This window comes from Notolepis coatsorum (genome assembly GCF_963971535.1).
Source record: "Notolepis coatsorum genome assembly, chromosome: 11".
NCBI classification, from domain to species: Eukaryota; Metazoa; Chordata; class Actinopteri; order Aulopiformes; family Paralepididae; genus Notolepis; species Notolepis coatsorum.
In genome coordinates, this window is record NC_140175.1 from 4,293,414 (window position 1) to 4,319,890 (window position 26,477).

A 26,477-nucleotide genomic window follows, 5' to 3' on the forward strand; every position below is an offset into this window, starting at 1 on the left:
GGGAGGAGGAGGAGGAGGGAGGGGGGAGGAGGAGGAGGAGGGAGGGGGAGGAGGAGGAGGGAGAGGAGGGGGAGGAGGAGGAGGAGAGATGTGTGAGGAGGAGGAGGGGGAGGAGGAGGAGGAGGGGGAGGAGGGAGGAGATGTGTGAGGAGGAGGAGGAGGGAGAGGAGGAGGAAGAGGAAGAGGAAGAGGAAGAGGAGGAGGGAGGGGGAGGAGGAAGAGGAGGGAGGGGGAGGAGGAAGAGGAGGGAGGGGGAGGAGGGGAAAGAGGAGGAGGAGGAGGGAGAGGAGGAGGAGGAGGAGGGAGAGGAAGGAGGAGGGAGAGGGAGGAGGAGGAGGAGGAGGAGGGAGAGACGCTGTGAGGAGGGAGAGGAGGAGGAGGAGGGGGAGGAGGAGGAGGAGGAGGAGGGAGAGACGGTGTGAGGAGGGAGAGGAGGAGGAGGAGGGAGAGACGCTGTGAGGAGGGAGAGGAGGAGGAGGAGGAGAGACGCTGTGAGGAGGAGAGGAGGAGGAGGAGGGAGAGACGGTGTGAGGAGGGAGAGGAGGAGGAGGAGGAGGGAGAGACCGGGTTGTGAGGAGGGAGAGGAGGAGGAGGAGGAGGAGGAGGAGGGAGACGCTGTGAGGAGGGAGAGGAGGAGGAGGAGGGAGAGACGGTGTGAGGAGGGAGAGGAGGAGGAGGGAGAGACGGTGTGAGGAGGGAGAGGAGGAGGGAGAGACGGTGTGAGGAGGGAGAGGAGGAGGAGGAGGAGGGGAGAGACGGTGTGAGAGGGAGAGGAGGAGGGAGAGACGGTGTGAGGAGGGAGAGGAGGAGGAGGAGGAGGGAGACGCTGTGAGGAGGGAGAGGAGGAGGAGGAGGAGGGAGAGACGGTGTGAGGAGGGGTGAACTAACCGCTGCCCTGACGCTCACGTCCTCATCTCAGCTGTATTGAAACAGAAGCTCTGGGAGGGAGGGGTCATGCGGGGCTCTGCCCCCCCCCACCCACCCACCCACCCAGCCAGGGAGGGAGGGAGCAGGAGAAGCCCACTCAGTTTCAGCTGAACCTCATCAGTCTCACTCCTCAGAGAGAGATTAAACACTAACGGACACACACACACTCACAGGTGTGTAGAACACAGACTCACACACACACACACACTCACACACAGGTGTGTAGAACACAGACACTCTCTTTAAAAACACCACAACATCCAGGGGGCGTAGACCCTCTCTCTCTAATAAACACAATCAACCAACGTAAGCAGAGTTGCGTTGCAGCCGAACGTACAATGTTACCTGTACAAGTTACTGAGGAGCTGTTGCTGTCCACGTGCACTTGTGATGGGGGGGGGGGGTAAATGTGCATGTGGGGGGGGGGGGGGGGGGGGGGGTGAGTAAGTAGCAAAGAATTACCCATCATGCATAAGCATCACATTTCCTTGGAACCATATTAAAACACACGGATGAGAGTCTTGATGAACTCAAAGTCAACGTAACAACAAAAACCAACACGAAAGGAAAACAACAAAGAGACGGAAAAAAAAGAAAAAAGAAAAAAAGACAAAAGTAAAATCACTCCCAACCAACCGACCAATGAGACGCTCTTAGGTCCGTCTAATACACACGAGTCACACCGGGGTCAGATAGATACGAGACGACACTGAGGGGGACGGGATGGAGGGAACTAGAGACGGACAGGAAATACAAGGGAGGGAGGGGGGATCAATTGGTCCAATACCTATTCAGGTGATCTACTCAAGTGATCCACTCAAGTGGATCTACTCAAGTGATCTCATACCAATGTTTGTGGGGAAAACCGAGAACTAAAGATAAACATCCTAAATCAGTTGAAAAGGCTTGGCTTTCTGAGTCCACGGGTCTGCATGGATTCTGAATATAAACATTTTGGATAAATCAACTAACAATTACATATCAGGCATTTTAACGTTCTGTGCAAGAGTTTTTTTTTTTTTTTTTTTTTTTATGTATGCAAAACCGTTGTTTTTTTGTTGAGTGAAATGGGAGGCTTGTGATTGGGTGAGGATCTGTACAGTACTGTTATCCAATCTTGACAAACCCCCCCAATGAATCATGTGAGACAGGAAGAGAGCGGCGCACGCCAGGGTCCACTTCCTCCTCGGGGTGGGCGTCGTCTCCGATGACATCATCATGAAAGGGTTTGGTTGGTCGCCTCACTGCTCATGAGCCGCACTCATGCCTCTAACTGGACCTGATTTACGCAGCTGGGGAGAGAGGGGGGGAGAGAGAGACAGGGAGAGGGGGGGAGAGAGAGACAGGGAGAGGGGGGGAGAGAGAGGGGGGGGGGGGGAGAGAGGGGGGATGGAGAGAGACAGGGAGAGGGGGGGGGAGAGAGGGGGGGGGGGAGAGAAAGGGGGGGGGAGAGGGAGGGGGGGAGAGAGGGGGAGGAGAGAGAGAGGGGGGGGAGAGAGAGGGGGGGAGAGAGGGAGGGGGGAGAGAGGGGGGGAGAGAGAGAGGGGGGGGAGAGAGAGGGGGGGGAGAAAGAGAGGGGGGGAGAGAGAGAGGGGGAGAGAGAGAGGGGGGGGAGAGAGACAGAGATAGGGGGGGGGGAGAGAGAGGGGGGGGGAGAGAGGGGGGAGGGGAGAGAGAGGGGGGGAGGGGGGAGAGAGGGGTGGGGAGAGAGAGGGGGGGGAGAGAGAGACAGGGAGAGAGAAAGGGGGGGAGAGAGACAGGGAGAGGGGGGGGAGAGAGAGACAGGGAGAGAGAAAGGGGGGGAGAGAGAGACAGGGAGAGGGGGGGGAGAGAGAGACAGGGAGAGAGAAAGGGGGGGAGAGAGAGACAGAGAGAGGGGGGGGAGAGGGGGAGAGAGAGAGAGGGGGGGGAGAGAGAGAGGGGGGGGGAGAGAGAGAGGGGGGGGAGAGAGAGAGAGGGGAGAGAATCAAACATCACTGCAATCAATAATCATCAAAAAAAGGAATAACATAACAGGCCAAGCAGCTGCGTGCATGGAGCTGGAGGTCAAGACACTGAAAACAAGACATGAGTCGTGCAAGAGAGAAGGAAACTAAACGAGAAGACACGAGTCGTGCAAGAGAGAAGGAAACTAAACGAGAAGACATGAGTCGTGCAAGAGAGAAGGAAACTAAACGAGAAGACACGAGTCGTGCAAGAGAGAAGGAAACTAAACAAAAAAGAAACCCATATGACTGTCCGTGAGACCGCTTTAATTGTACCGGTAATTGACCTGAAACCACGCCCTCTTTTCTTGATCCTCCAAATCAAATTGTCAGAGGGAACCAACAGCAGTGATTGGAGGATCAATAAAAGAGGGAGGGGTTTGCGAGAGGTAAATTGTACTGATGTCTGTGTGTGTAATCCAATTTATGTCGTTTGTGGAAAATTTACAGTAATTTTTCACTTACAGATATCATGGTTAAAACATGGCTAACCATGACCGTCAAGTGCTAACCATGACTGTCAAGTAGGGATGTCCGATATTATCGGCCTACCGATATTATCGCCGGATATTGGCATTAAAATGTAATATCGGAAATGATCGGTATCGGTTTTCAATTTTTTTTCTTCAATTTACATTTATTTAACCTTTATTTACCCAGGCAAGCAAGTAAGAAAAATTCGTATTTCATTTATTGTGAAAAGTATGCATAATGTTGTGTTAATTCCACGACAAGAGATATGTAATGTTAATTACCTGAAATTATTCAGTTTTTTGGGGGGGGGGGGGGAACCCCGCATATATCGGTATCGGTTGATATCGGTATCGGAAATGAAGAGTTGGACAATATCGGTATATCGGATATCTGTAAAAAAGCCAATATCGAACATCCCTACCGTCAAGTGTTTATTATAAATGTTAAAACATGGCTAACCATGACGGTCAAGTGTTTATTGTGAATTACAAGTAAAGTAAATCAAACACAAACGCACGTGCGGGGGAGAAAGGTCCTCCATAACTCAGAAACACAGAACGGAGAGAAGAAAAGTGGAAAAAGTTAAAAAGAAATTAAATAAAAAAATCAATACAAATAAAAAGGGGGAGAAGACAGAAAGTCGGGACGAGGGGACGGACGCGGGTTAGTCAGGCGACGGCGGCGGCGTGACGGGATGAGGACAGGATGGAGGATGAGTCCAGCTCTCCCCCGGCGATGAAGACTTACTCAGCCTGCCTCTAGCCTACTCCTCTGTCGCCGAGGTGCCGCGCACGTCTCCCGTTTGACGCATCTGGTGTGGAATTCAGGAGTAAAGAAGCGTTTAAGGGAAGTAAACAAGGTTATAGTGTGTGTGTGTCTCTCTCTCTCTCTCTCTCTCTCTCGATCTGGGTCCCCTTGGCCAGTGAGCCAGTTGAGTCCTCTCTAGCCTAACCCCTCGCACTAAAATTGTATTCAATACATTTGTAACAAACTTTGTCTACTTGACCAAACGACGTACCTCCTCCAGCTCTCTCTGAGTCTCCGCCTCCATCCGCCGGATGTCCTCCATGGTCAGGCTGACCCAGCTGTCGATCCAGCAGAACAGCTGGCGGTGGAAGTTAGTGAAGATACGCTTCTCTTGCTGTGGGGGGGGGGGGGCACACACACGTACGTTTTATTTTTATTTCGGTCCTTCCTTTACAAAGCACAGTAGTAGAACTTCCAAAAAAAAAAACAAAGAAATAAAATGACCGAAAAGGTGTAGGCTGAAGCCGAGGCTTATAATTGCCTACCCTTTTTACATTACATTACACCATTTACACCAAACAATAAAATACAAAAAAGGAACATAATTCAGTATATCATTTGGCAAAGGTTACAAACGTTTCATAGCTTTATGTACAAAACGTATACATTTATTTATGTTTTATTTGTTTTTTTAAATACTTTATTTTTTTTATATATAGGTTTTTCCTTTTCTTTTTTCTTTTTCCCTGTCACTATTTGAACACAGCTATGTTATAGATGAAATATAACTAGGATAATAATGAGGTTTTATATTTATGTATCACCTTATATTTGAATAATCTCTTAAAAGTATGTAGTGAACTACACATTTTCACTTCTTTTTCAAAGCTATTAGATAATTTTGCCCCTTTAACAGATATACAATGACTTTTTATATTTGTCCTTGCCTTTGCGATATTGAATACACAAGTAAGTAAAAGTAAGTAAGTAAAACAAAAAACAAGAACAGAACAGACATGAACAGAGGGAAAACGGCTATGGGTGTTTAAAAGGCCTGCCTGTAGAAGTGGGTTTTTAAGCTGCCTTTTCGGATCCAAATATGTATGATCGGATTTAATATGTATGGCTTAAAACCAATTTCCGACAATTAGTTACACTTATTATTACAATATATAATTATATTTCTTGATTCAGAGAATTTTATCATGGATGAACAAAACTTTCAATGCGAATGGTTGATTTGAATTCCAATGACTTTTTAAGCACCTTGTAATTATTTTTTCTTTCTGTTTTCAAGGAATTCCAGGCCTTGATTTTTCTTCAGGGCCTTGTGCGAACCCCGCCTGTGTGTGTGTGTGTGGTCCCCGGGAAGAATAGGTGTTCCCAAGGCAACGACTAATGGGGATCCTGAATAAAACATAAACAAAACATAAAAGTCTTACCCTGTGGATGAAGTTTTCTATTTTGCTCTGCAGTCCCCACCACTTGAACTTGACCGTGACCAGCTTGTAGGCACACATGTAGGGGCAGTCTGCCTTCAGCTCGTCCTGCCAGAGGGAAACCACGGAGAGGACGGGTCAGTGTGTGAGACGCCTCTCCGCACCACTGGCTCTACAGTAGGGCTGCAGGCCGCTGCACGACTCTCGCTAAAAATGTGAATCACGATTTTTCTCTCTTAAGAATTGAGATCACGATTCTCTCACACGATTCTTATTTTTTCAATAAAATCATTTATTGCACTCTTTCTTAAACAGACAACATACCGTAATTCCTCTAATAGTAACCCCGGCTTGTATTTGTTTCAACTGTAGCGGGTACCAGGCTTGTATTAGGAGGAGGCCTGTATAAGAGGGAGGCCTATATTTCAAATTTTCAAACGGATCATAATTAATAAATCAACATTTTGTGTCAGTTTGAACCCAGTCAAATGTACTGGGTTCATTTATTGAAACCAAGTACTGTATGAAATAGTAAACAGTGCAATTACAGGTGGTCACTGGTCATTTCAACGTTTTCAAAGTGAAATCAAGTAACTAGCTCAGTGTGCAGCTCAGTATATTAGTAACCCGGCTTGTATTAGGAGGCCGGCTTATAATTGCTTAGCTCAAGAGCGCACCCGGCCATTAATAGAGACCCGGCTTGTATTTGAGACCCGGTTACTATTAGAGGAATTACGGTAGTATCAAAGTGCTTGACTTTAACTTAAACATAGAATACCGGTATATGAAAGTGCTTGATTTAAACTTGAAAGTATCTTGTAACGTACAAAATAACCAGAATCGCCATCATTTAAAAAAGTTAAGTAAAAAGTAAAAAAATTAAAAATCATGTAAAAATGTTTCTTTTTTTATTACTACAAAAAATCATCATCATTTAGAAATGAGATCGCATAGGTCTATGAATCGAGATCGCGATTTTTTCCCCCTGATTAATCGTGCAGCCCTACTCTACAGTGATCTCAGAGACGTGGCGGTTCCACAGATTCAGACGAGGACGGGAGAACCAACGTGGCTTCGGCTCGCTGGCAGGACGCCTACCTTCCAGTCGAGGCCCAGCGGCCCTCTGCCCGTCTTGGTGGAGTGGAAGACGGCAGGGTCCTCCTCTGGTTTATAATCCTGGAGGGGAGACAGACAGACACAGAGACTCATGAGACGACATGGGATTAGACAGAACATGTACAAACACACACACATACACATTACAAACACACACAGGGCTCCTGACAAAACCTTTTCACTAGTAGCAAGTAGGGACCCTGATGTAAACAAGACGAAAGTCTTTCTCTGGTCTGCATCCCCTTAACAATTGTGTGTATTGAGCCGTACTGTATTGTACCCATTCTGCAATCTGTTAATAAAGTTTTCAATCAATCAATCAATCAATCAACCAATCAATCAAGCACTAGTTCCACTGGAGCCTCCTACTGAAGGTTTTAGTAGCTGTCTGCTCTTATTGCTTTTATTTAGTCAGAAACCTGCTAATAGTCTTTTATCGATTTTAATAACAGAAATCTATAAAAAAAAATGTTCAGTGAGGTTTTAAAATAAATTTTCTGCTCATATTATGGCCGTCTATAATTATGCAAATGTTATGCTCATTTTATGCCTATGTCTTATTTTATGTCTGCATTACTGCTGTCGAAGCACCTTGGGCTGCAATTCTTGTATGAGTACTTACACCTGGAAGCCTTCATTCAGCATTAATTCAGTATTATCTAAAAGATACACTATATTCACTGCATTTATTGCACTTGTATATACATTTTACATTTAGTCATTTAGCTGACGCTTTTATCCAAAGTGACTTAGAAGTTCTGAAGGACAAGTCAGCAGGAAGAGTACGACTCTTTCAGCTGAGTAACAATGTTCATCAAACAGTGCTGGAACTTGGGTGCTGCTGTGATGAGTGCAAGGTAGTAGAGACACATTAGTATAGTAGGAAGAGTGCATGATGATAGTAGAAGACAGTAAGAAGGTTAGTGTTTTCTTTTTCATTTCAGATACTGATTGAAGAAGTGCGTTTGTGATCTTTCACAAAATAAAAATGTTGCTTCCTTGAAACACTGATGCTGTCCGACAGCGTTTTATTCCTCCTTTCTTTATAGACTTTGTAGTCCGCGTTGGGATCGTTACATTGTCTACTGTAGCCGATATGCATACAATAGCCGACATTCAATAGAAAGGCTGTTTTTCTGCTGCCGACTCGTCTGAATGGTCCCTCTGGTCATTCAGGACTACAGTCTAGACTGAGGCCACCAGAGAGGAAGCAACACACCGACTGACCAGACAGGCAGCTACAGTCTGAGGAATAGTGGAGCCTGTGTACAATTTTAACCTGTGTTAAACAGTCTCCCTCTCTTACTCATATAGTATACCGTACACACACACACACACATATCTCCCACCTGATGATCAATGAGAAATCAACAGTGTAAAAAGGGTTTATTTGCAAGTCGCACTGGTGCTACTAGTTATGATCTTCAATAACACCATCTGAAAAGATGTGCTCAATGCCTATGCAATAGCAATACCAAGTTTACCAACCCATCCATTCTACATGTATTGCACACACACATCCACTTCAGACATTTTATCTATTTATTACTCAAATATTTGCACTACCTCATTTTAGCATTTTGTACGTTAGTTTTGTATATTTTGCATAGTAATCAGTCTTTATTCTTTTAACAATTTTTTTTTACTGTATGAAGCACATTCTCAGGAGGCTCACACAGAACCAAGCATTTCACTGTAATGTACATGTACTTTATACGTGACTAATAAAACTAAACTTGAAACAAAATGTGACTAAACGGTAGCACTCACTCACAGAGAAAGACACACACACGCGTCGCGCACACACACACACACGTTACAGGGCAGGCTACCAACAGGTGCCCCGTGCCGCCAGCCGCTGAGGGAACACACTAGGGCTGTAGGGCTGTACCGAGTGTCATTTTTTAACATTCGAAGCTTCTATTGAAGTATTCGAACGAAGCTTCGAATGACTGTCGTCATATTTTATGACGTAATCACATTTTTTTTTTTTTTTTATTATCCTCAAACTAAATCCTCAATTGGAATAAAGTGATTCATCTGATTAAATGAGTATTTAAACAAATTAAATCAACTTTCTTTAATGAATATAACATCAACATAAATAATCCACTCAGGCTCACGGTTGGTACGAAGGTGATGGTGACGTCTTGATGAAGCGCCGAGCGGATGCAGACGGGCTACATCATTTATGATCAATGTTTTATTAAAAAATTTATGACAAGTCATATACTATAGTCAGGGCTGTCAGTTCATCGCGTTAATTAGATTAATTAATTACACAGCAAATTATCGCGTTATTAAAATTAACGCAAAATATATTTAAAAAAAAATAAAGAATAAACATTTACAGACTTTTTTTTAATGGTCCATTTGCATGTTCTTGGTATCTGATTCTAGGGACATCTATGGATCTCAGGGAATGTGTTCCCAGTGTCAGAAATACTGTGTCTGTTACTAGACTTGAGGAAATTGTAATGACCCAAATGAGAATATCAATAATTTTTTTTTTTTTTATCTTTGACTGTGAATAACACTATGGTCAAATTGACCAGACCTGAAAAATCTAAGCAAATGAATAAAGGGAAGATGATTAAACAGAAGGTTTTGTAGATACAGTACTGAATTCTGCCATCCGGACACATGCAATTTGAAATATGATTATAGAATATAGAATATCAGGCCTAAAATGGTTATGCGATTAAAATGTGATTAATTAATTAAAAAAATATTTAATCACCTGACAGCACTAATAATAGTATAATATTAGTGTAACCTAATCTTTATCTGCAACTGTGAAGAAAATCCCCATTGGTTTAAACAGAATGAATAGACACAATATATATATATAAAAAAATAAAAAGTATATATATATATATATATATATATATATTAACATTTTTAAATTCAAATGTTGATTTAGAATTTGAATATCAACATTATGAACGAAGCTTCGAACTATTGGGTGCAGCCCTAGAACCTTCCCTTTGTGATCCCTGAGCGCAGCACCCAGCCCCATGATCAGGACCTGAGAGCCTATTGTTCACGGCCGGCGCCCACTCCTCCCACATCGTGTGACTGGTCACTGAGGCTCCGCCTCCTCTCGTGCATGTTGTCATGTGTTGTGTGACTGGTCACTGAGGCTCCGCCTCCTCTCGTGCATGTTGTCATGTGTTGTGTGACTGGTCACTGAGGCTCCGCCTCCTCTCGTGCATGTTGTCATGTGTTGTGTGACTGGTCACTGAGGCTCCGCCTCCTCTCGTGCATGTTGTCATGTGTTGTGTGAATGGTCACTGAGGCTCCGCCTCCTCTCGTGCATGTTGTCATGTGTTGTGTGACTGGTCACTGAGGCTCCGCCTCCTCTCGTGCACGTTGTCATGTGTTGTGACTGGTCACCGAGGCTCCGCCTCCTCTTGTGATGTGTTGTGTGACTGGTCACCAGTGTTTCCCACAGGATTTTGTGAGACTGGTGGCTGAACCTCGGAGCCTCTAGGGGGGTCCGGGGGCATGCTCCCCTGAGATTTATTTTTTTGTGGTACATTTTAAAGTTAAATGCATCAATCTAGTGCACTTTGAGAGCAAAATAAAGAGGCTAGATCTATGATGAACTTTGTGCTCAAAACACAAAATCTACTAAACTAGAGCGTACATTTGAGCCATCAAAGAAATGAAGCAAAAGTGGTTACCTGTGTTGAACTGGTTTATTTTTTTAGAAAATAAAAAAATATACTGGATTACTATTACGACTACTACCACTGCCAATACTACCGATACATCCCTACTGGCAAACTTTATATTTAAAAAAAAAATATATATATATATATATAATGTTTTTTATAGAAAATATATTTTCGGTTCATTAACAACTGTGGCGGGACAATTACAGTCTAGGTAATTAATGGGAAACACTGGTCACTGACGCTCTACCCCCTCTTGTGCTTGTTATCATGTGTTGTATGAATGGTCACTGATAAGTGTTGTAGTCGAGTCACTAAATCTCGAGCCCACCACTCCACTCTGGCAGTCAGAGCCGACATACAGATAGAAAAAGGTTCTACATTAAACATAAATGACTAGGGCTGTACCGAATAGTTCAAAGCTTTGTTCATAATGTTGACATTCGAATTTTGAAAATTTTATAAAGAAATTAAAATAAAATTGTATGCGTCTATTCATTCCGTTTAAACCAATGGGGTTTTTCTTCAGTTGCAGATAAAGATTAGGCTACACTAATATTATACTATTATAGTATATGACTAGTCATAAAAATTTAAATAAAACATTTATCATAAATGTTGTAGCCTATCTGCATCCGCTTGGCGGTCCATCAAGACGTCACCGTGACTTTCGTACCAACCGTGCCCTTATTGGATTATTTATGTTGACTAAACTGATTAGTTATATTCATTAAAGAAAGTTGATAAAAAAATTTAAAAAAAAAAGACAATCAGATGAATCACTTTATTCAAATTGAGGATTTAGTTTGAGGATAACAAATTTAAATAAAACCTTTATTTTTTTTACGTCATAAAATATGACGACAGACATTCAAAGCTTCGTTAGAATACTTCAATAGAAGCTTCGAATGTTAAAAAATTACATTTGGCACAGCCCTATAAATGACAGTGGTCACCATTTCAAAAGGGAGTTTATTTACTTTGTGACACAATAGCCAAACAAAAGCAATCAATATCTTATGCCAAATGATACTGCCAACTGTATTAATCAATTAACAGGTTAGAGTCCTCGTCTGCACCTTCTGAGTGCGAAAGCCGCCAATGCTCGAGTCCAAGTCCATGTCCGAGTCATCGGTGCTCAAGTCCAAGTCGAGTCACGAGTCCTGAAAATCAGTCCAGGGCCCTATTCCCCATACCTGGTTCAACTAAGTCGATCAAAAGTCCCATTAGCCAGATTCAATTAACCCAATGTTTGAAACCAGGCTTTCCCTGTTCCTCAAACGTTGATTCACTCTCGTTAATTCGAACCAGACTTGATACTCAGGATAATTGCGCGCGGCCGCTTCACCTGAAAAGACAGCAGGTGTCGAGCGCAGAAAACCTAATTTTCTAACGGCATTGATTGAAAACTTTATTAACAGATTGCAGAATGGGCTCAATAGCCTCGCCGACAAGTTAAATGCACAATCTATAGGCACATTTTAAGTCCCTCATTCCCCCAATCAATCAAATTATATTTCTTTAAATGTGCCTGCTGGCAGTAGGCTTAATGGAATGAATAATCTAATGAGATCTTGCTAGCGAAAATAATTAGTTCAACTCTTTCACAATAAGTAGATAAAAACAAGCCCAAAGAGTAATTGATACGAATTAATAGATACTGTATGCGGTTAGGTATCATGTACTATATAAATACATGGTTCCCAAAGTTTTCAAGGCGCGACCCCCGAAATAACGAGTCTCTAAAGTTTCACTATTAATCAGGTTTTAATCAGTTTCGGACATCATCCATACATGCATTGAATTGATTAACCTTTGGTTTATACCAGTGACACCAGTCATGTTCATCATCAGATAACAGTGCTTGAACAGATAAATGCATTTTCTCAAATTCATTCATCAAAACGTCAAAAGCTTGCAATTGCTAATTCACTTTTCTCAAGTCACGTCCACGTCATCAAATCCGTCAAACAGCGCATCTCCTCCTCAGACATTTTAATCCCAGTTACAATATCACAATAACGTGTGAGTGACAGTGATACAATTCAACAATCCACAGATTCAGATTTGTCGTAATTCACATCCACAATCCACGCATAAAGACGCTTCAATTTATGCTTGAATTAAACACAATCCGGGCGCTCCGTTAAGCAAATACATCCACAGTGGAGAATATGAAACGAATCAGAGCCAAACGCCCAATAGGTTTCATTCATAAAAAATATCCCCACGGGATTCACTTTTGCAATGCTCCGTTATTAAAATAACCACATAGTGTGTCACGACTCGCGAGCGCCGTATAGCTATGATGTGCATTATTTAGGAGAAAGCAATGATTTATTATCAGCATTTTAGGTCTATTATTTTACATTTCAAAAGCCCCTCTAGAAAAACTAAGCACAAATACATAATTCAGAATGGTATAATGGGATCTGTGAGGAAGGGCGCTGGCATTTTTTTGCGAGGGCGTGGCCAGTTTATCCAGCTAACTGAAGTAAACTCTGCGCTGGAGGCTCGAGCAGGTTCAAACTTTTTGATCTGTTGCCATAGTGATTTAGACAAACGTGCTAAATTATCCGGCTAACTCAGTTAGCCAGGTACGAGGAACAGGGCCCAGGTGTATGAACGGTCACTGATGCTCTGCCTCCTCTTGTGCAGCATGGCATCATGTGTTGCCACTAGGGCTGTACCCAATAGTTTGAAGCTTCGTTCATAATGTTGACATTCGAATTCTAAATCAACATTAAAAAATATAAATGTATGCGCCGTCTATTCATTCTGTTTAACTTTAAACCAATGGGGTTTTTCTTCACAGTTGCAGATAGAGATTAGGCTACACTAATATCATAGTATTATACTATTATATATGACCTAGGGCTGACCCCTATTAATCGATTAGTCGACTAATCGGTCGAAAGGAGCCGTAGTCGACTGGCCAACCTTAGTCGAGAAAAGAAAAAATTACATTTATTTTATTTTTTATCATTCTTTACAAAAGAAAAGAGGCCTAGAAGCGTAGCTAACGCTAATGGCACGCATACCAGAGGCTAACTGCCTATGAAAACAGGCACAGAGGCACTGAAAGAGGATTTCACCATCTAATGAACACACTAGACTAGACAAATCAGTGGACCAATTGCATGCTTTTGCAGAGGACAAGAAGCCTTCAGTCGACTCCTTCAGACATTAAGCACCCCCCACAGCCCAAATGGAATGATAAAAAATAAAAATGGAAATAAAAAAGTAACATATTATACTTTTATTTTTATTTTTAATTTTTTGGTCGACCAATAGTCGACTAACGGCAAATTCTGGCCAATCCTAGTCGACCATCCAAATCCTTAGTCGGGGACAGCCCTAATATGACCCGTCATAAAAATAAATGATGTAGCATATCTGCATACGACGACAGACATTCGAAGCTTCGTTCGAATACTTCAATAGAAGCTTCGAATGTTACATTGGGTCCAGTACAGCCCTAGTTGCTTGTTGCCACCAGGTGAAACATCAGCGTTGTCCTGAACGCTGCAGGAGGCCACAGGAGGAGGCCACACGTCTCTGTGTTGAACTCATCACAAGAGCAGCGGTGAGTGCGCAGAGCAGAGCTCCACAGGTGGGCCGTGAAGCCAGCCGCTATCCTGCTGACTCACCACCACTGACTTTTTAGGATACGAGACAAAAAAAATCCCCCCCCCCCCCCCCCCCTGTTCCTGGCTGGAGAAACCCCCAGAATCAGCAGTTCTCACACACTGGAGTTCAGGTAATGTAGTGTCATTCACAGTACCACCACCCCCCCCCCCCCCCTCCCCTCCACTGTGTAGGCAGAATCTACGACCTTGCTCAGACAAAAGATACCACCCTAGCATATCCTGAAACGACAAAGAGAAAGTAAAGCACCCCGTGCACCACGCTGCAGTGAAACCTGCAGGCAGTTGGTGCAATAGTCCATTTTGGTGGGTTGTTTCTATACAATTCACTTATGACGAGTCATGACGCCGTGCGAGTCTCGGAACGTGTGAGAGAGATATTGTGCTATTTATCATCTACAAAGCAGGCATGGCCAGTCCACCCTCATTTCACTGTCTGTATGCGCCCCCAGACATCATATTTGAAGACCCCGACCAGATAGGCCAAATTTATTTGCTTGATCCATTTACATTGGCTGCGATGAGTGGCTGCGATGATACATTGGCCTGAGCTATTGTTATGCACAGACAGGTAGCCAGGTGGCGTCAATACTTTTACCAACGGATTTCCAGTTCCGCGTGCGCGTTCTGCAATCCTCCTGACATGTCGTGTGACATGTGCGGCCAATCGTGTGACGCCTGTTTCTTTCACCGGTTAAGCTTAGGCGCTCTTTCGAAGTCGGTTAAGGTTAGAGTTTGTCTTAAGAGCAGGGCGATAGAACACCAGCCCTGATTCCAAACTCTAACCTTAACCAACTTCGAAAGAGTCGCCTAAGCTTAACCAGTGATAAACTAGGCGTTAGGTATAGTTTGCATGCTGTTCGAGGCGGAAATGGGCAAAGACACAGGCGTCACGCGATTGGGGCGCACATGTCACATGACCAGAAACGTCAGTGGCCAATCAGATCGCACCAGAAACGTCAGTGGCCAATCAGATCGCAGATGGCGACACGGAACTGGAAATCCGTTGGTAAAAAAATAGACGCAGCCAGGTGGGTACACTTGGCGGCTTGGTGGTTTATTCTGAGACAAAGAGCAGCCACCTCAGTGTGTCTTGCCGTTCAAGTACAACGCGGCAGCAGCGCGTGGCACAAATGACACGCAAATGAGATGATTTAGTCACAACAAGCCAAGGTATGGCGGGTGGTGCAGTACCAAAACGACGCCCCTGGCTGAGGCAGACGCCAGCCAGGCTGCAGTCGGACACAATGATTCTGATTCCATCGCCGGGCCCTAACGCTGAAGGAGCAGCGCACCAGATGGCCTCCACACTGATCCACTTATGTCATTACTGTACAACAGGAGTTCCTCTGGGAGGGAGAGCCGTCACCGTGGCGGCGCTGGGAGAGAGAGATGCCGCTCCTGGCTTTAATGCCCTCTTTGAGCTGATCTCACACCAGAGGTCACACGGGCTAAAAAGGTCAAGTGGGGGCATGTTTTGGTCAGTATTTCTGGCCACGTTTTTTTTTGCTTCGCCGAATTTCAACCTTAATAATCCCATCGTCCTGTCGTGAGGTGGACGTGTGATGATGGCCTCACGAGAGGTATCCTGGCTAGTGTCCTTTTTAATGCGGTTCTCTGCTGGGGGGGGGGGGGGGGGCAGCATCACGGTGTCTGACAAAAAACGTGATTGGCCCCCCTCCCGATTCCCTGGAGGTCATCATAGCCAAGCGAACTAGAACTAAACTGATAGGGCTGTACCGAGTGCTTCGAAGCTTCGATCATAATGTTGACATTCGAATTCTAAAATCAACATTCGACTTTTTTTATATATAAAAAAAGATAAAAAAAAATGTAATCTCGTTTTTTTTGTGTCTATTCAATCTGTTTAACTTTAAACCAATGGGGGTTTTCTTCACAGTTGCGGTTAAAGATTAGGCTACACTAATATTATAATATAAGACGTCACCATCACCTTCGTACCAACCGTGCCCTTATTGGATTATTTATGTTGACGAAACTGACGAGTTATATTCATTAAAGAAAGTTGATTTAATAAAAGAAAAAGACTAATTTAATCAGATGAATCACTTTATTCAAATTGAGGATTTAGTTTATAAAAAAATAAGAATAGTAATAAAAAAATTAAAAAAAGACATTCGAAGCTTCGTTCGAATGCTTCAATCGAAGCTTCGAATGTTAAAAAACTACATTGGGTACAGCCCTATAGACTGAACACCATGTTATCCTCTGAAGGCCCCCCACTGTTCAGTGTTTTTGATGCTCTGCGAAGCTCATTCAGCGACAGGTTGTCGATGCCTCAATGCTCTACTGAGCGACTGAGAAGGTCCTTTGTTCCTGCTGCGGTTACATTTTTTAACAAACACTGTTAGCACTGTGTTGAGAGGCTCTCCTCTTCTTACCGATATATATGCACGATATATCGGCCGCCGATATAATATCGGCCGATATGGCAGTTTTTTTACACATCGGTATCGGTCCAATATCAAGATAGGGCCGATATATTTATAAAAAAAAAAGAAAAATCTCTCTTTCTTTTTACATGTTTTGGCCTTAAATAGTTTCAAAATATCTGTCATTTCTGAAAATAAGTTACAAAAGTTAAAAAATAAATCGTTTTGGAAAATAGCTCTTTATTTGATTATCATAAAAAAGTGTTTTCTATACAGAGATATCGACATCGGTAAATATCGGTATCGGCGAGAACAGCAATATTAATATCTGTTATCGGTATCGGCCACAATTTTCACATCGGTGCGTCACTAAAATAAACCATACCATACTATAGGACATAGGTGTCAAACTCACGGCCCGCGGGCCAAATCCGGCCCGCCACGTCATTTGATGTGGCCCCCCAAGAGCTCAGGTATAAAAAAAAAAAAAAAAAAAAAAAAAAACGTTTTTTTTTTTTTTACATTAATATTGGGTTAAAAAATAGCAGTGTTAAAAGAATTGTGGGTTAATGCGTTAATAAAGCTTTAACTTTGACAGCCTTAGTTATTACACATTCTTACACATACATGTATGTTGAACATCTGAGGTAACAAAGGAAAAAAGCCAAAAGCACTTACTCCTCAGACATTCTTTGACAATTTTACAGCCCAAAATACAAAAAAGATCGAGGCGGAATAGGTAACAAAGGGTTGAAGAAATATTGTCTGAACTGTCAGATGCAAACTGGCTGTGTGACATAACCGAGCATCTCGCTCAATTGAATAAGAAGCTGTAGGGACGCAAACAAATCCCACCCAAAATTTGACCAATATAGTTGTGAACTGAGACAACCCTTATTTTGTTATTTTTGAGTACAGTTACAGTTGTGTGTTCATGCAGACACATAATAGCAATTTCATTACGAATTGAAAATGGGGGACCCTGATGTAAACAAGTCGAAAGTCTTTCTCTGGTCTGCATCCCCTTAACAATTGTGTGTATTGAGCTGTACTGTACTGTACCCATTCTGCAATCTGTTAATTAAAGTTAATTAAACTATCTTCCATTAGTTGGATGTATGGCCTCTGCAAGGTTGTGTGCAGCCATTTGTTTTTGTAACATCTGCTACATCTGTCCCACGTGTTCTTTGCAGCTCACAGTTGTTAGTTCTGCCCCTCTTGACTGTGACAAAAAGGTTTTGAACAAACTTAATGTCATAGCTTGTATTTGATGATATTCTTCTTTGTTATTTACTTGAATGGTTTGATCATTGATTGGTGGAGTAATATGGGGTTCTGATAAACTAAAATTATTTGTTAAAATAACATAAGCTAACATATATTTTTACATTTATGCAAATTAATATCCAATATGTATAACTTGAATAAGTAATAAATACAGAAACACCATGTTTAACAATATGTAAATGTGTAGCTACATTTATTTTACATTACATTAACATTTATACGGTCTTTGGCCCTTTGAGGGCAACCATAATGCTGATGTGGCCCTCTGTGAAAATGAGTTTGACACCCCTGCTATAGGACTATGGTTGAAAATCGACGGAGTGTCCCTTTAAATGGAGTACCATAATATCCGGACTATAAGCCGCAGGTTTTTACCCACGCTTTGAACATCGCGGCTTATACAATGACGCGGCTAATTTATGGATTTTTCTTTAATATAATTTTTATTATAAATTAAATATATAATTACTCACAAATATAATTTTCTTTAATATAATAATCTACCATATTTAGCTTTCACAAGCTTCATTCATATTTTTGTTACAAGCCGTGTTTCGTTAAAGCCTGTGTAAAGTTAATTTGTTTCAATGTACCGGTAGGCACCTGTGGCTTATTTATGTACAAAATAAAAAATTTTATTCAGTGGGTGCGGCTTATATTCAGGTGCGCTTAATAGTCCGGAAATTACGGTATATTAAAAAAAAAAATAACGAACTAAGAAAAAAATTAAGTACAAATGTTTTGTTTTTTTCATTATGTTTTTGGTAGATTTTTTATTGTTTGTACTACCGAGCAGTCCGGTAGAGAGACAGAGAGAGAGAGGAAGAACATGAGACAGAGCGGGGGGAAGACGCCGGGTCCAGGAATCGAACCCGGGTCGGCCGCTTCGCGTTACATGGTTGGCCACTTGGGCGCCCAAGTACAAATGTTTTTATTTAGGAATGCGCTCGGAGTATTTAAAACAAAGATAGATATTTAGTTTTTTTTTTTATTGGTCTTTTTCCCCCTCCATTTTCCTCCGATTTTCTCCCATCCCAATGTTAGTCGTATGCCAATTCCCAGTCCCTTCCTGGTCGCTGCGCTTTACCCCCCACAGTCAGATCATCTGGGAGAGTGGAGGCTACCACGTGCTTCCTCCGACACACGTCCAGCCAATCACCGCTTCTTTTCACCTGGCAGCGCGGATTCTCATCGAGAGGGCGTAGCGTGTGGGAGGACCACACTATCCCCCTCACGTCCAATCCGCGCTTAGCAGGCGCCCCGACCGAACTGTAGGAGTCGCTGTTTACAACGACCCGGACCCACCCCGCCAGCTTCTCCCACCCTCTGATACAGCCAATTGTATTAGTGCAGACGGCCAGCCAAGCTGGTGACAACGCCGGAGCTGTGAGCTGGATTCGAACAGGCGAACCAAGCTCACAGCTCCGGGGCTGGTGACGAACGCAATCTCCGCTCGACCACCTAACCGCCAGATATTTAGTTTTTAAGAATTGTAAAGGATAGGCAAAAATAAGAATGTGCTTCAGCCTATTCCTTTTTTCGGTCAAATGGGTTTGGATTGTGTGTGTGAGCTTACTTTGAATATGTACATTTGTGATTTTTCTTTTTTCTTTTCTTTTGAAAGTCCACACAAGTGTTTTTGATTGATCTGTAAACTAAGACCGAAAATAAACTATTCATCATCATCAGATCTGCCTTTACGAAGCTCCATAACCTTCCTGCGATGACCCCCCCCCCCCCCCCCTCTCGTTTGCTCACTTCTCCCAGTCTGGCTCTCCAATTAAAAAGTTCAGATAAAACTTAATAGGGCTGCAGCACGATTCTTGCTAAAATGTGAATCACGATTCTCTCACACGATTCTTATTTTTTGTCATAATTTTAAAAAAGTTAAGTAAAAAGTAAAAAATACAATAAGATTTATTTTTTTAATTGTTCGATTAATTGTGCAGCCCTAATTCAAACCGGTGTTTTTCTAGCAGCAAGGTAAAATATGGTCGACTTTCAAGACCCCCACGGCAGATTACCAAGAACCTTAAGCCAGGATTAGGCGGTGCCCCCCTGCTGCACATATGGACTCAAAGTAGGAGCGCGAGACCCCATGCAGTAGCTTAACCCTTTCACTGCCACACTACAGAAGGTTAACCCTTTACCATCACACTACCGACGGTAAGTGAAAGGGTTAACCTGCTGTCGTGTGGCAGTGAAAGGGTTAACCTTCTGTGTATCGTCGCAGTGAAAGGGTTAACCGTTTTGGTAGTGCGGCAGTGAAAGGGTTAACACTACTCATCAGAGTCTGGTTGATCTGGGCGAGAGGTGCTTCCCCATCACAGCTGCCCATCCATCGTCAGGGTCGACAATATCTGTATATATTATCCACACAATCGATGCCAACCAGATGACCAATGTGGTATTTAGATGTGAATACTTTTACAGTAGAGAGATTTATGCACCGATTGCCGTAGTCTGAGTTTTGGGATTTGGAGAAGAGTTCTGTTTAATTTTAGCAACAGTGTGACTGTAGCCGGGGGGACAGGAAGCAGTGAGGACAGGAAGCAGTGAGGACAGGAAGCAGTGAGGACAGGAAACAGGAAACAGTGAGGACAGGAAGCAGTGAGGACAGGAAGCAGTGAGGACAGGAAACAGGAAACAGTGAGGACAGGAAACAGTGAGGACAGGAAGCAGTGAGGACAGGAAGCAGTGAGGACAGGAAACAGGAAACAGTGAGGACAGGAAACAGTGAGGACAGGAAGCAGTGAGGACAGGAAGCAGTGAGGACAGGAAACAGGAAGCAGTGAGGACAGGAAACAGTGAGGACAGGAAGCAGTGAGGACAGGAAACAGTGAGGACAGGAAACAGTGAGGACAGGAAGCAGTGAGGACAGGAAGCAGTGAGGACAGGAAACAGTGAGGACAGGAAACAGTGAGGACAGGAAGCAGTGAGGACAGGAAGCAGTGAGGACAGGAAGCAGTGAGGACAGGAAACAGTGAGGACAGGAAACAGGAAGCAGTGAGGACAGGAAACAGTGAGGACAGGAAACAGTGAGGACAGGAAACAGGAAGCAGTGAGGACAGGAAACAGTGAGGACAGGAAGCAGTGAGGACAGGAAACAGGAAGCAGTGAGGACAGGAAACAGGAAGCAGTGAGGACAGGAAGCAGTGAGGACAGGAAACAGGAAGCAGTGAGGACAGGAAACAGGAAGCAGTGAGGACAGGAAACAGGAAGCAGTGAGGACAGGAAGCAGTGAGGACAGGAAACAGTGAGGACAGGAAGCAGTGAGGACAGGAAACAGGAAGCAGTGAGGACAGGAAGCAGTGAGGACAGCAAACAGGAAGCAGTGAGGACAGGAAACAGGAAGCAGTGAGGACAGGAAGCAGTGAGGACAGGAAACAGGAAGCAGTGAGGACAGGAAACAGGAAGCAGTGAGGACAGGAAGCAGTGAGGACAGGAAACAGGAAGCAGTGAGGACAGGAAACAGGAAGCAGTGAGGACAGGAAACAGGAAGCAGTGAGGACAGGAAGCAGTGAGGACAGGAAACAGTGAGGACAGGAAGCAGTGAGGACAGGAAGCAGTGAGGACAGGAAACAGGAAGCAGTGAGGACAGGAAACAGGAAGCAGTGAGGACAGGAAGCAGTGAGGACAGGAAACAGGAAGCAGTGAGGACAGGAAACAGGAAGCAGTGAGGACAGGAAGCAGTGAGGACAGGAAGCAGTGAGGACAGGAAACAGTGAGGACAGGAAGCAGTGAGGACAGGAAACAGGAAGCAGTGAGGACAGGAAACAGGAAGCAGTGAGGACAGGAAACAGTGAGGACAGGAAACAGGAAGCAGTGAGGACAGGAAACAGGAAGCAGTGAGGACAGGAAACAGGAAGCAGTGAGGACAGGAAGCAGTGAGGACAGGAAACAGGAAGCAGTGAGGACAGGAAGCAGTGAGGACAGGAAGCAGTGAGGACAGGAAACAGGAAGCAGTGAGGACAGGAAGCAGTGAGGACAGGAAACAGGAAGCAGTGAGGACAGGAAGCAGTGAGGACAGGAAACAGTGAGGACAGGAAACAGGAAGCAGTGAGGACAGGAAACAGTGAGGACAGGAAACAGGAAGCAGTGAGGACAGGAAACAGTGAGGACAGGAAACAGGAAGCAGTGAGGACAGGAAACAGTGAGGACAGGAAACAGGAAGCAGTGAGGACAGGAAACAGTGAGGACAGGAAGCAGTGAGGACAGGAAACAGTGAGGACAGGAAACAGGAAGCAGTGAGGACAGGAAACAGGAAGCAGTGAGGACAGGAAGCAGTGAGGACAGGAAACAGGAAACAGTGAGGACAGGAAGCAGTGAGGACAGGAAGCAGTGAGGACAGGAAACAGGAAACAGTGAGGACAGGAAGCAGTGAGGACAGGAAACAGGAAACAGTGAGGACAGGAAACAGTGAGGACAGGAAACAGGAAGCAGTGAGGACAGGAAACAGGAAGCAGTGAGGACAGGAAACAGTGAGGACAGGAAACAGGAAGCAGTGAGGACAGGAAACAATGAGGACAGGAAACAGTGAGGACAGGAAACAGGAAGCAGTGAGGACAGGAAACAGTGAGGACAGGAAACAGGAAGCAGTGAGGACAGGAAACAGTGAGGACAGGAAACAGGAAGCAGTGAGGACAGGAAACAGTGAGGACAGGAAACAGTGAGGACAGGAAACAGGAAACAGTGAGGACAGGAAGCAGTGAGGACAGGAAACAGTGAGGACAGGAAACAGGAAGCAGTGAGGACAGGAAGCAGTGAGGACAGGAAACAGTGAGGACAGGAAACAGGAAACAGTGAGGACAGGAAGCAGTGAGGACAGGAAACAGGAAACAGTGAGGACAGGAAGCAGTGAGGACAGGAAACAGTGAGGACAGGAAACAGGAAGCAGTGAGGACAGGAAGCAGTGAGGACAGGAAACAGTGAGGACAGGAAACAGTGAGGACAGGAAACAGTGAGGACAGGAAACAGTGAGGACAGGAAACAGGAAGCAGTGAGGACAGGAAGCAGTGAGGACAGGAAACAGGAAGCAGTGAGGACAGGAAACAGGAAGCAGTGAGGACAGGAAACAGGAAGCAGTGAGGACAGGAAACAGGAAACAGTGAGGACAGGAAACAGTGAGGACAGGAAGCAGTGAGGACAGGAAACAGGAAGCAGTGAGGACAGGAAACAGTGAGGACAGGAAGCAGTGAGGACAGGAAACAGGAAGCAGTGAGGACAGGAAACAGGAAGCAGTGAGGACAGGAAGCAGTGAGGACAGGAAGCAGTGAGGACAGGAAGCAGTGAGGACAGGAAACAGGAAACAGTGAGGACAGGAAACAGTGAGGACAGGAAGCAGTGAGGACAGGAAACAGTGAGGACAGGAAACAGGAAACAGTGAGGACAGGAAACAGTGAGGACAGGAAGCAGTGAGGACAGGAAACAGTGAGGACAGGAAACAGTGAGGACAGGAAGCAGTGAGGACAGGAAGCAGTGAGGACAGGAAACAGTGAGGACAGGAAACAGTGAGGACAGGAAGCAGTGAGGACAGGAAGCAGTGAGGACAGGAAGCAGTGAGGACAGGAAACAGTGAGGACAGGAAACAGGAAGCAGTGAGGACAGGAAACAGTGAGGACAGGAAACAGTGAGGACAGGAAGCAGTGAGGACAGGAAGCAGTGAGGACAGGAAACAGTGAGGACAGGAAACAGTGAGGACAGGAAACAGTGAGGACAGGAAACAGTGAGGACAGGAAACAGTGAGGACAGGAAGCAGTGAGGACAGGAAACAGTGAGGACAGGAAACAGGAAGCAGTGAGGACAGGAAACAGTGAGGACAGGAAACAGGAAGCAGTGAGGACAGGAAACAGTGAGGACAGGAAACAGTGAGGACAGGAAACAGGAAGCAGTGAGGACAGGAAACAGTGAGGACAGGAAGCAGTGAGGACAGGAAACAGGAAGCAGTGAGGACAGGAAACAGGAAGCAGTGAGGACAGGAAGCAGTGAGGACAGGAAACAGGAAGCAGTGAGGACAGGAAGCAGTGAGGACAGGAAACAGGAAGCAGTGAGGACAGGAAACAGGAAGCAGTGAGGACAGGAAGCAGTGAGGACAGGAAACAGTGAGGACAGGAAGCAGTGAGGACAGGAAGCAGTGAGGACAGGAAACAGGAAGCAGTGAGGACAGGAAGCAGTGAGGACAGGAAACAGGAAGCAGTGAGGACAGGAAACAGGAAGCAGTGAGGACAGGAAGCAGTGAGGACAGGAAACAGGAAGCAGTGAGGACAGGAAACAGGAAGCAGTGAGGACAGGAAGCAGTGAGGACAGGAAACAGGAAGCAGTGAGGACAGGAAACAGGAAGCAGTGAGGACAGGAAACAGGAAGCAGTGAGGACAGGAAGCAGTGAGGACAGGAAACAGTGAGGACAGGAAGCAGTGAGGACAGGAAGCAGTGAGGACAGGAAACAGGAAGCAGTGAGGACAGGAAACAGGAAGCAGTGAGGACAGGAAGCAGTGAGGACAGGAAACAGGAAGCAGTGAGGACAGGAAACAGGAAGCAGTGAGGACAGGAAACAGGAAGCAGTGAGGACAGGAAGCAGTGAGGACAGGAAGCAGTGAGGACAGGAAACAGTGAGGACAGGAAGCAGTGAGGACAGGAAACAGGAAGCAGTGAGGACAGGAAACAGGAAGCAGTGAGGACAGGAAACAGTGAGGACAGGAAACAGGAAGCAGTGAGGACAGGAAACAGGAAGCAGTGAGGACAGGAAACAGGAAGCAGTGAGGACAGGAAGCAGTGAGGACAGGAAACAGGAAGCAGTGAGGACAGGAAGCAGTGAGGACAGGAAGCAGTGAGGACAGGAAACAGGAAGCAGTGAGGACAGGAAGCAGTGAGGACAGGAAACAGGAAGCAGTGAGGACAGGAAGCAGTGAGGACAGGAAACAGTGAGGACAGGAAACAGGAAGCAGTGAGGACAGGAAACAGTGAGGACAGGAAACAGGAAGCAGTGAGGACAGGAAACAGTGAGGACAGGAAACAGGAAGCAGTGAGGACAGGAAACAGTGAGGACAGGAAACAGGAAGCAGTGAGGACAGGAAACAGTGAGGACAGGAAGCAGTGAGGACAGGAAACAGTGAGGACAGGAAACAGGAAGCAGTGAGGACAGGAAACAGGAAGCAGTGAGGACAGGAAGCAGTGAGGACAGGAAGCAGTGAGGACAGGAAACAGGAAACAGTGAGGACAGGAAGCAGTGAGGACAGGAAGCAGTGAGGACAGGAAACAGGAAACAGTGAGGACAGGAAGCAGTGAGGACAGGAAACAGGAAACAGTGAGGACAGGAAACAGTGAGGACAGGAAACAGTGAGGACAGGAAACAGGAAGCAGTGAGGACAGGAAACAGGAAGCAGTGAGGACAGGAAACAGTGAGGACAGGAAACAGGAAGCAGTGAGGACAGGAAACAGTGAGGACAGGAAACAGTGAGGACAGGAAACAGGAAGCAGTGAGGACAGGAAACAGTGAGGACAGGAAACAGGAAGCAGTGAGGACAGGAAACAGTGAGGACAGGAAACAGGAAGCAGTGAGGACAGGAAACAGTGAGGACAGGAAACAGTGAGGACAGGAAACAGGAAACAGTGAGGACAGGAAGCAGTGAGGACAGGAAACAGTGAGGACAGGAAACAGGAAGCAGTGAGGACAGGAAGCAGTGAGGACAGGAAACAGTGAGGACAGGAAACAGGAAACAGTGAGGACAGGAAGCAGTGAGGACAGGAAACAGGAAACAGTGAGGACAGGAAGCAGTGAGGACAGGAAACAGTGAGGACAGGAAACAGGAAGCAGTGAGGACAGGAAGCAGTGAGGACAGGAAACAGTGAGGACAGGAAACAGTGAGGACAAACAGTGAGGACAGGAAACAGTGAGGACAGGAAGCAGTGAGGACAGGAAACAGGAAGCAGTGAGGACAGGAAGCAGTGAGGACAGGAAACAGGAAGCAGTGAGGACAGGAAACAGGAAGCAGTGAGGACAGGAAACAGGAAGCAGTGAGGACAGGAAACAGGAAGCAGTGAGGACAGGAAGCAGTGAGGACAGGAAGCAGTGAGGACAGGAAGCAGTGAGGACAGGAAACAGGAAGCAGTGAGGACAGGAAGCAGTGAGGACAGGAAGCAGTGAGGACAGGAAACAGGAAGCAGTGAGGACAGGAAAAAGTGAGGACAGGAAGCAGGAAGCAGTGAGGACAGGAAACAGTGAGGACAGGAAGCAGGAAGCAGTGAGGACAGGAAACAGTGAAACAGGAAGCAGTGAGGACAGGAAACAGTGAGGACAGGAAACAGGAAGCAGTGAGGACAGGAAACAGTGAGGACAGGAAACAGGAAGCAGTGAGGACAGGAAACAGTGAGGACAGGAAGCAGTGAGGACAGGAAACAGGAAACAGTGAGGACAGGAAACAGGAAGCAGTGAGGACAGGAAACAGTGAGGACAGGAAACAGGAAGCAGTGAGGACAGGAAACAGTGAGGACAGGAAACAGGAAACAGTGAGGACAGGAAGCAGTGAGGACAGGAAGCAGTGAGGACAGGAAACAGTGAGGACAGGAAACAGTGAGGACAGGAAACAGGAAGCAGTGAGGACAGGAAACAGTGAGGACAGGAAACAGTGAGGACAGGAAACAGTGAGGACAGGAAACAGGAAGCAGTGAGGACAGGAAACAGTGAGGACAGGAAACAGGAAGCAGTGAGGACAGGAAACAGTGAGGACAGGAAGCAGTGAGGACAGGAAACAGTGAGGACAGGAAACAGGAAGCAGTGAGGACAGGA

The 26,477-nt window shown here is 45.2% G+C and overlaps 1 protein-coding gene across 1 annotated transcript in view; it reads right to left on the reverse strand.

Annotated features, from left to right (window-relative positions):
* Window positions 1-804: 804 nt before the first annotated feature.
* The window catches only part of pitpnb (phosphatidylinositol transfer protein, beta), a 57,017-nt gene continuing 31,344 nt past the window's right edge, over window positions 805-26,477 (reverse strand). The window contains exons 8-12 of the mRNA XM_084324254.1: window positions 6,671-6,748; window positions 5,576-5,680; window positions 4,405-4,527; window positions 4,134-4,197; window positions 805-2,219 (exon numbers count right to left, since the gene is read on the reverse strand). Coding sequence (XP_084180380.1) covers window positions 4,150-4,197; window positions 4,405-4,527; window positions 5,576-5,680; window positions 6,671-6,748 — 354 coding nt within the window. The 3' untranslated portion in view covers window positions 805-2,219; window positions 4,134-4,149. The remainder of the gene's footprint in view (window positions 2,220-4,133; window positions 4,198-4,404; window positions 4,528-5,575; window positions 5,681-6,670; window positions 6,749-26,477) is intronic.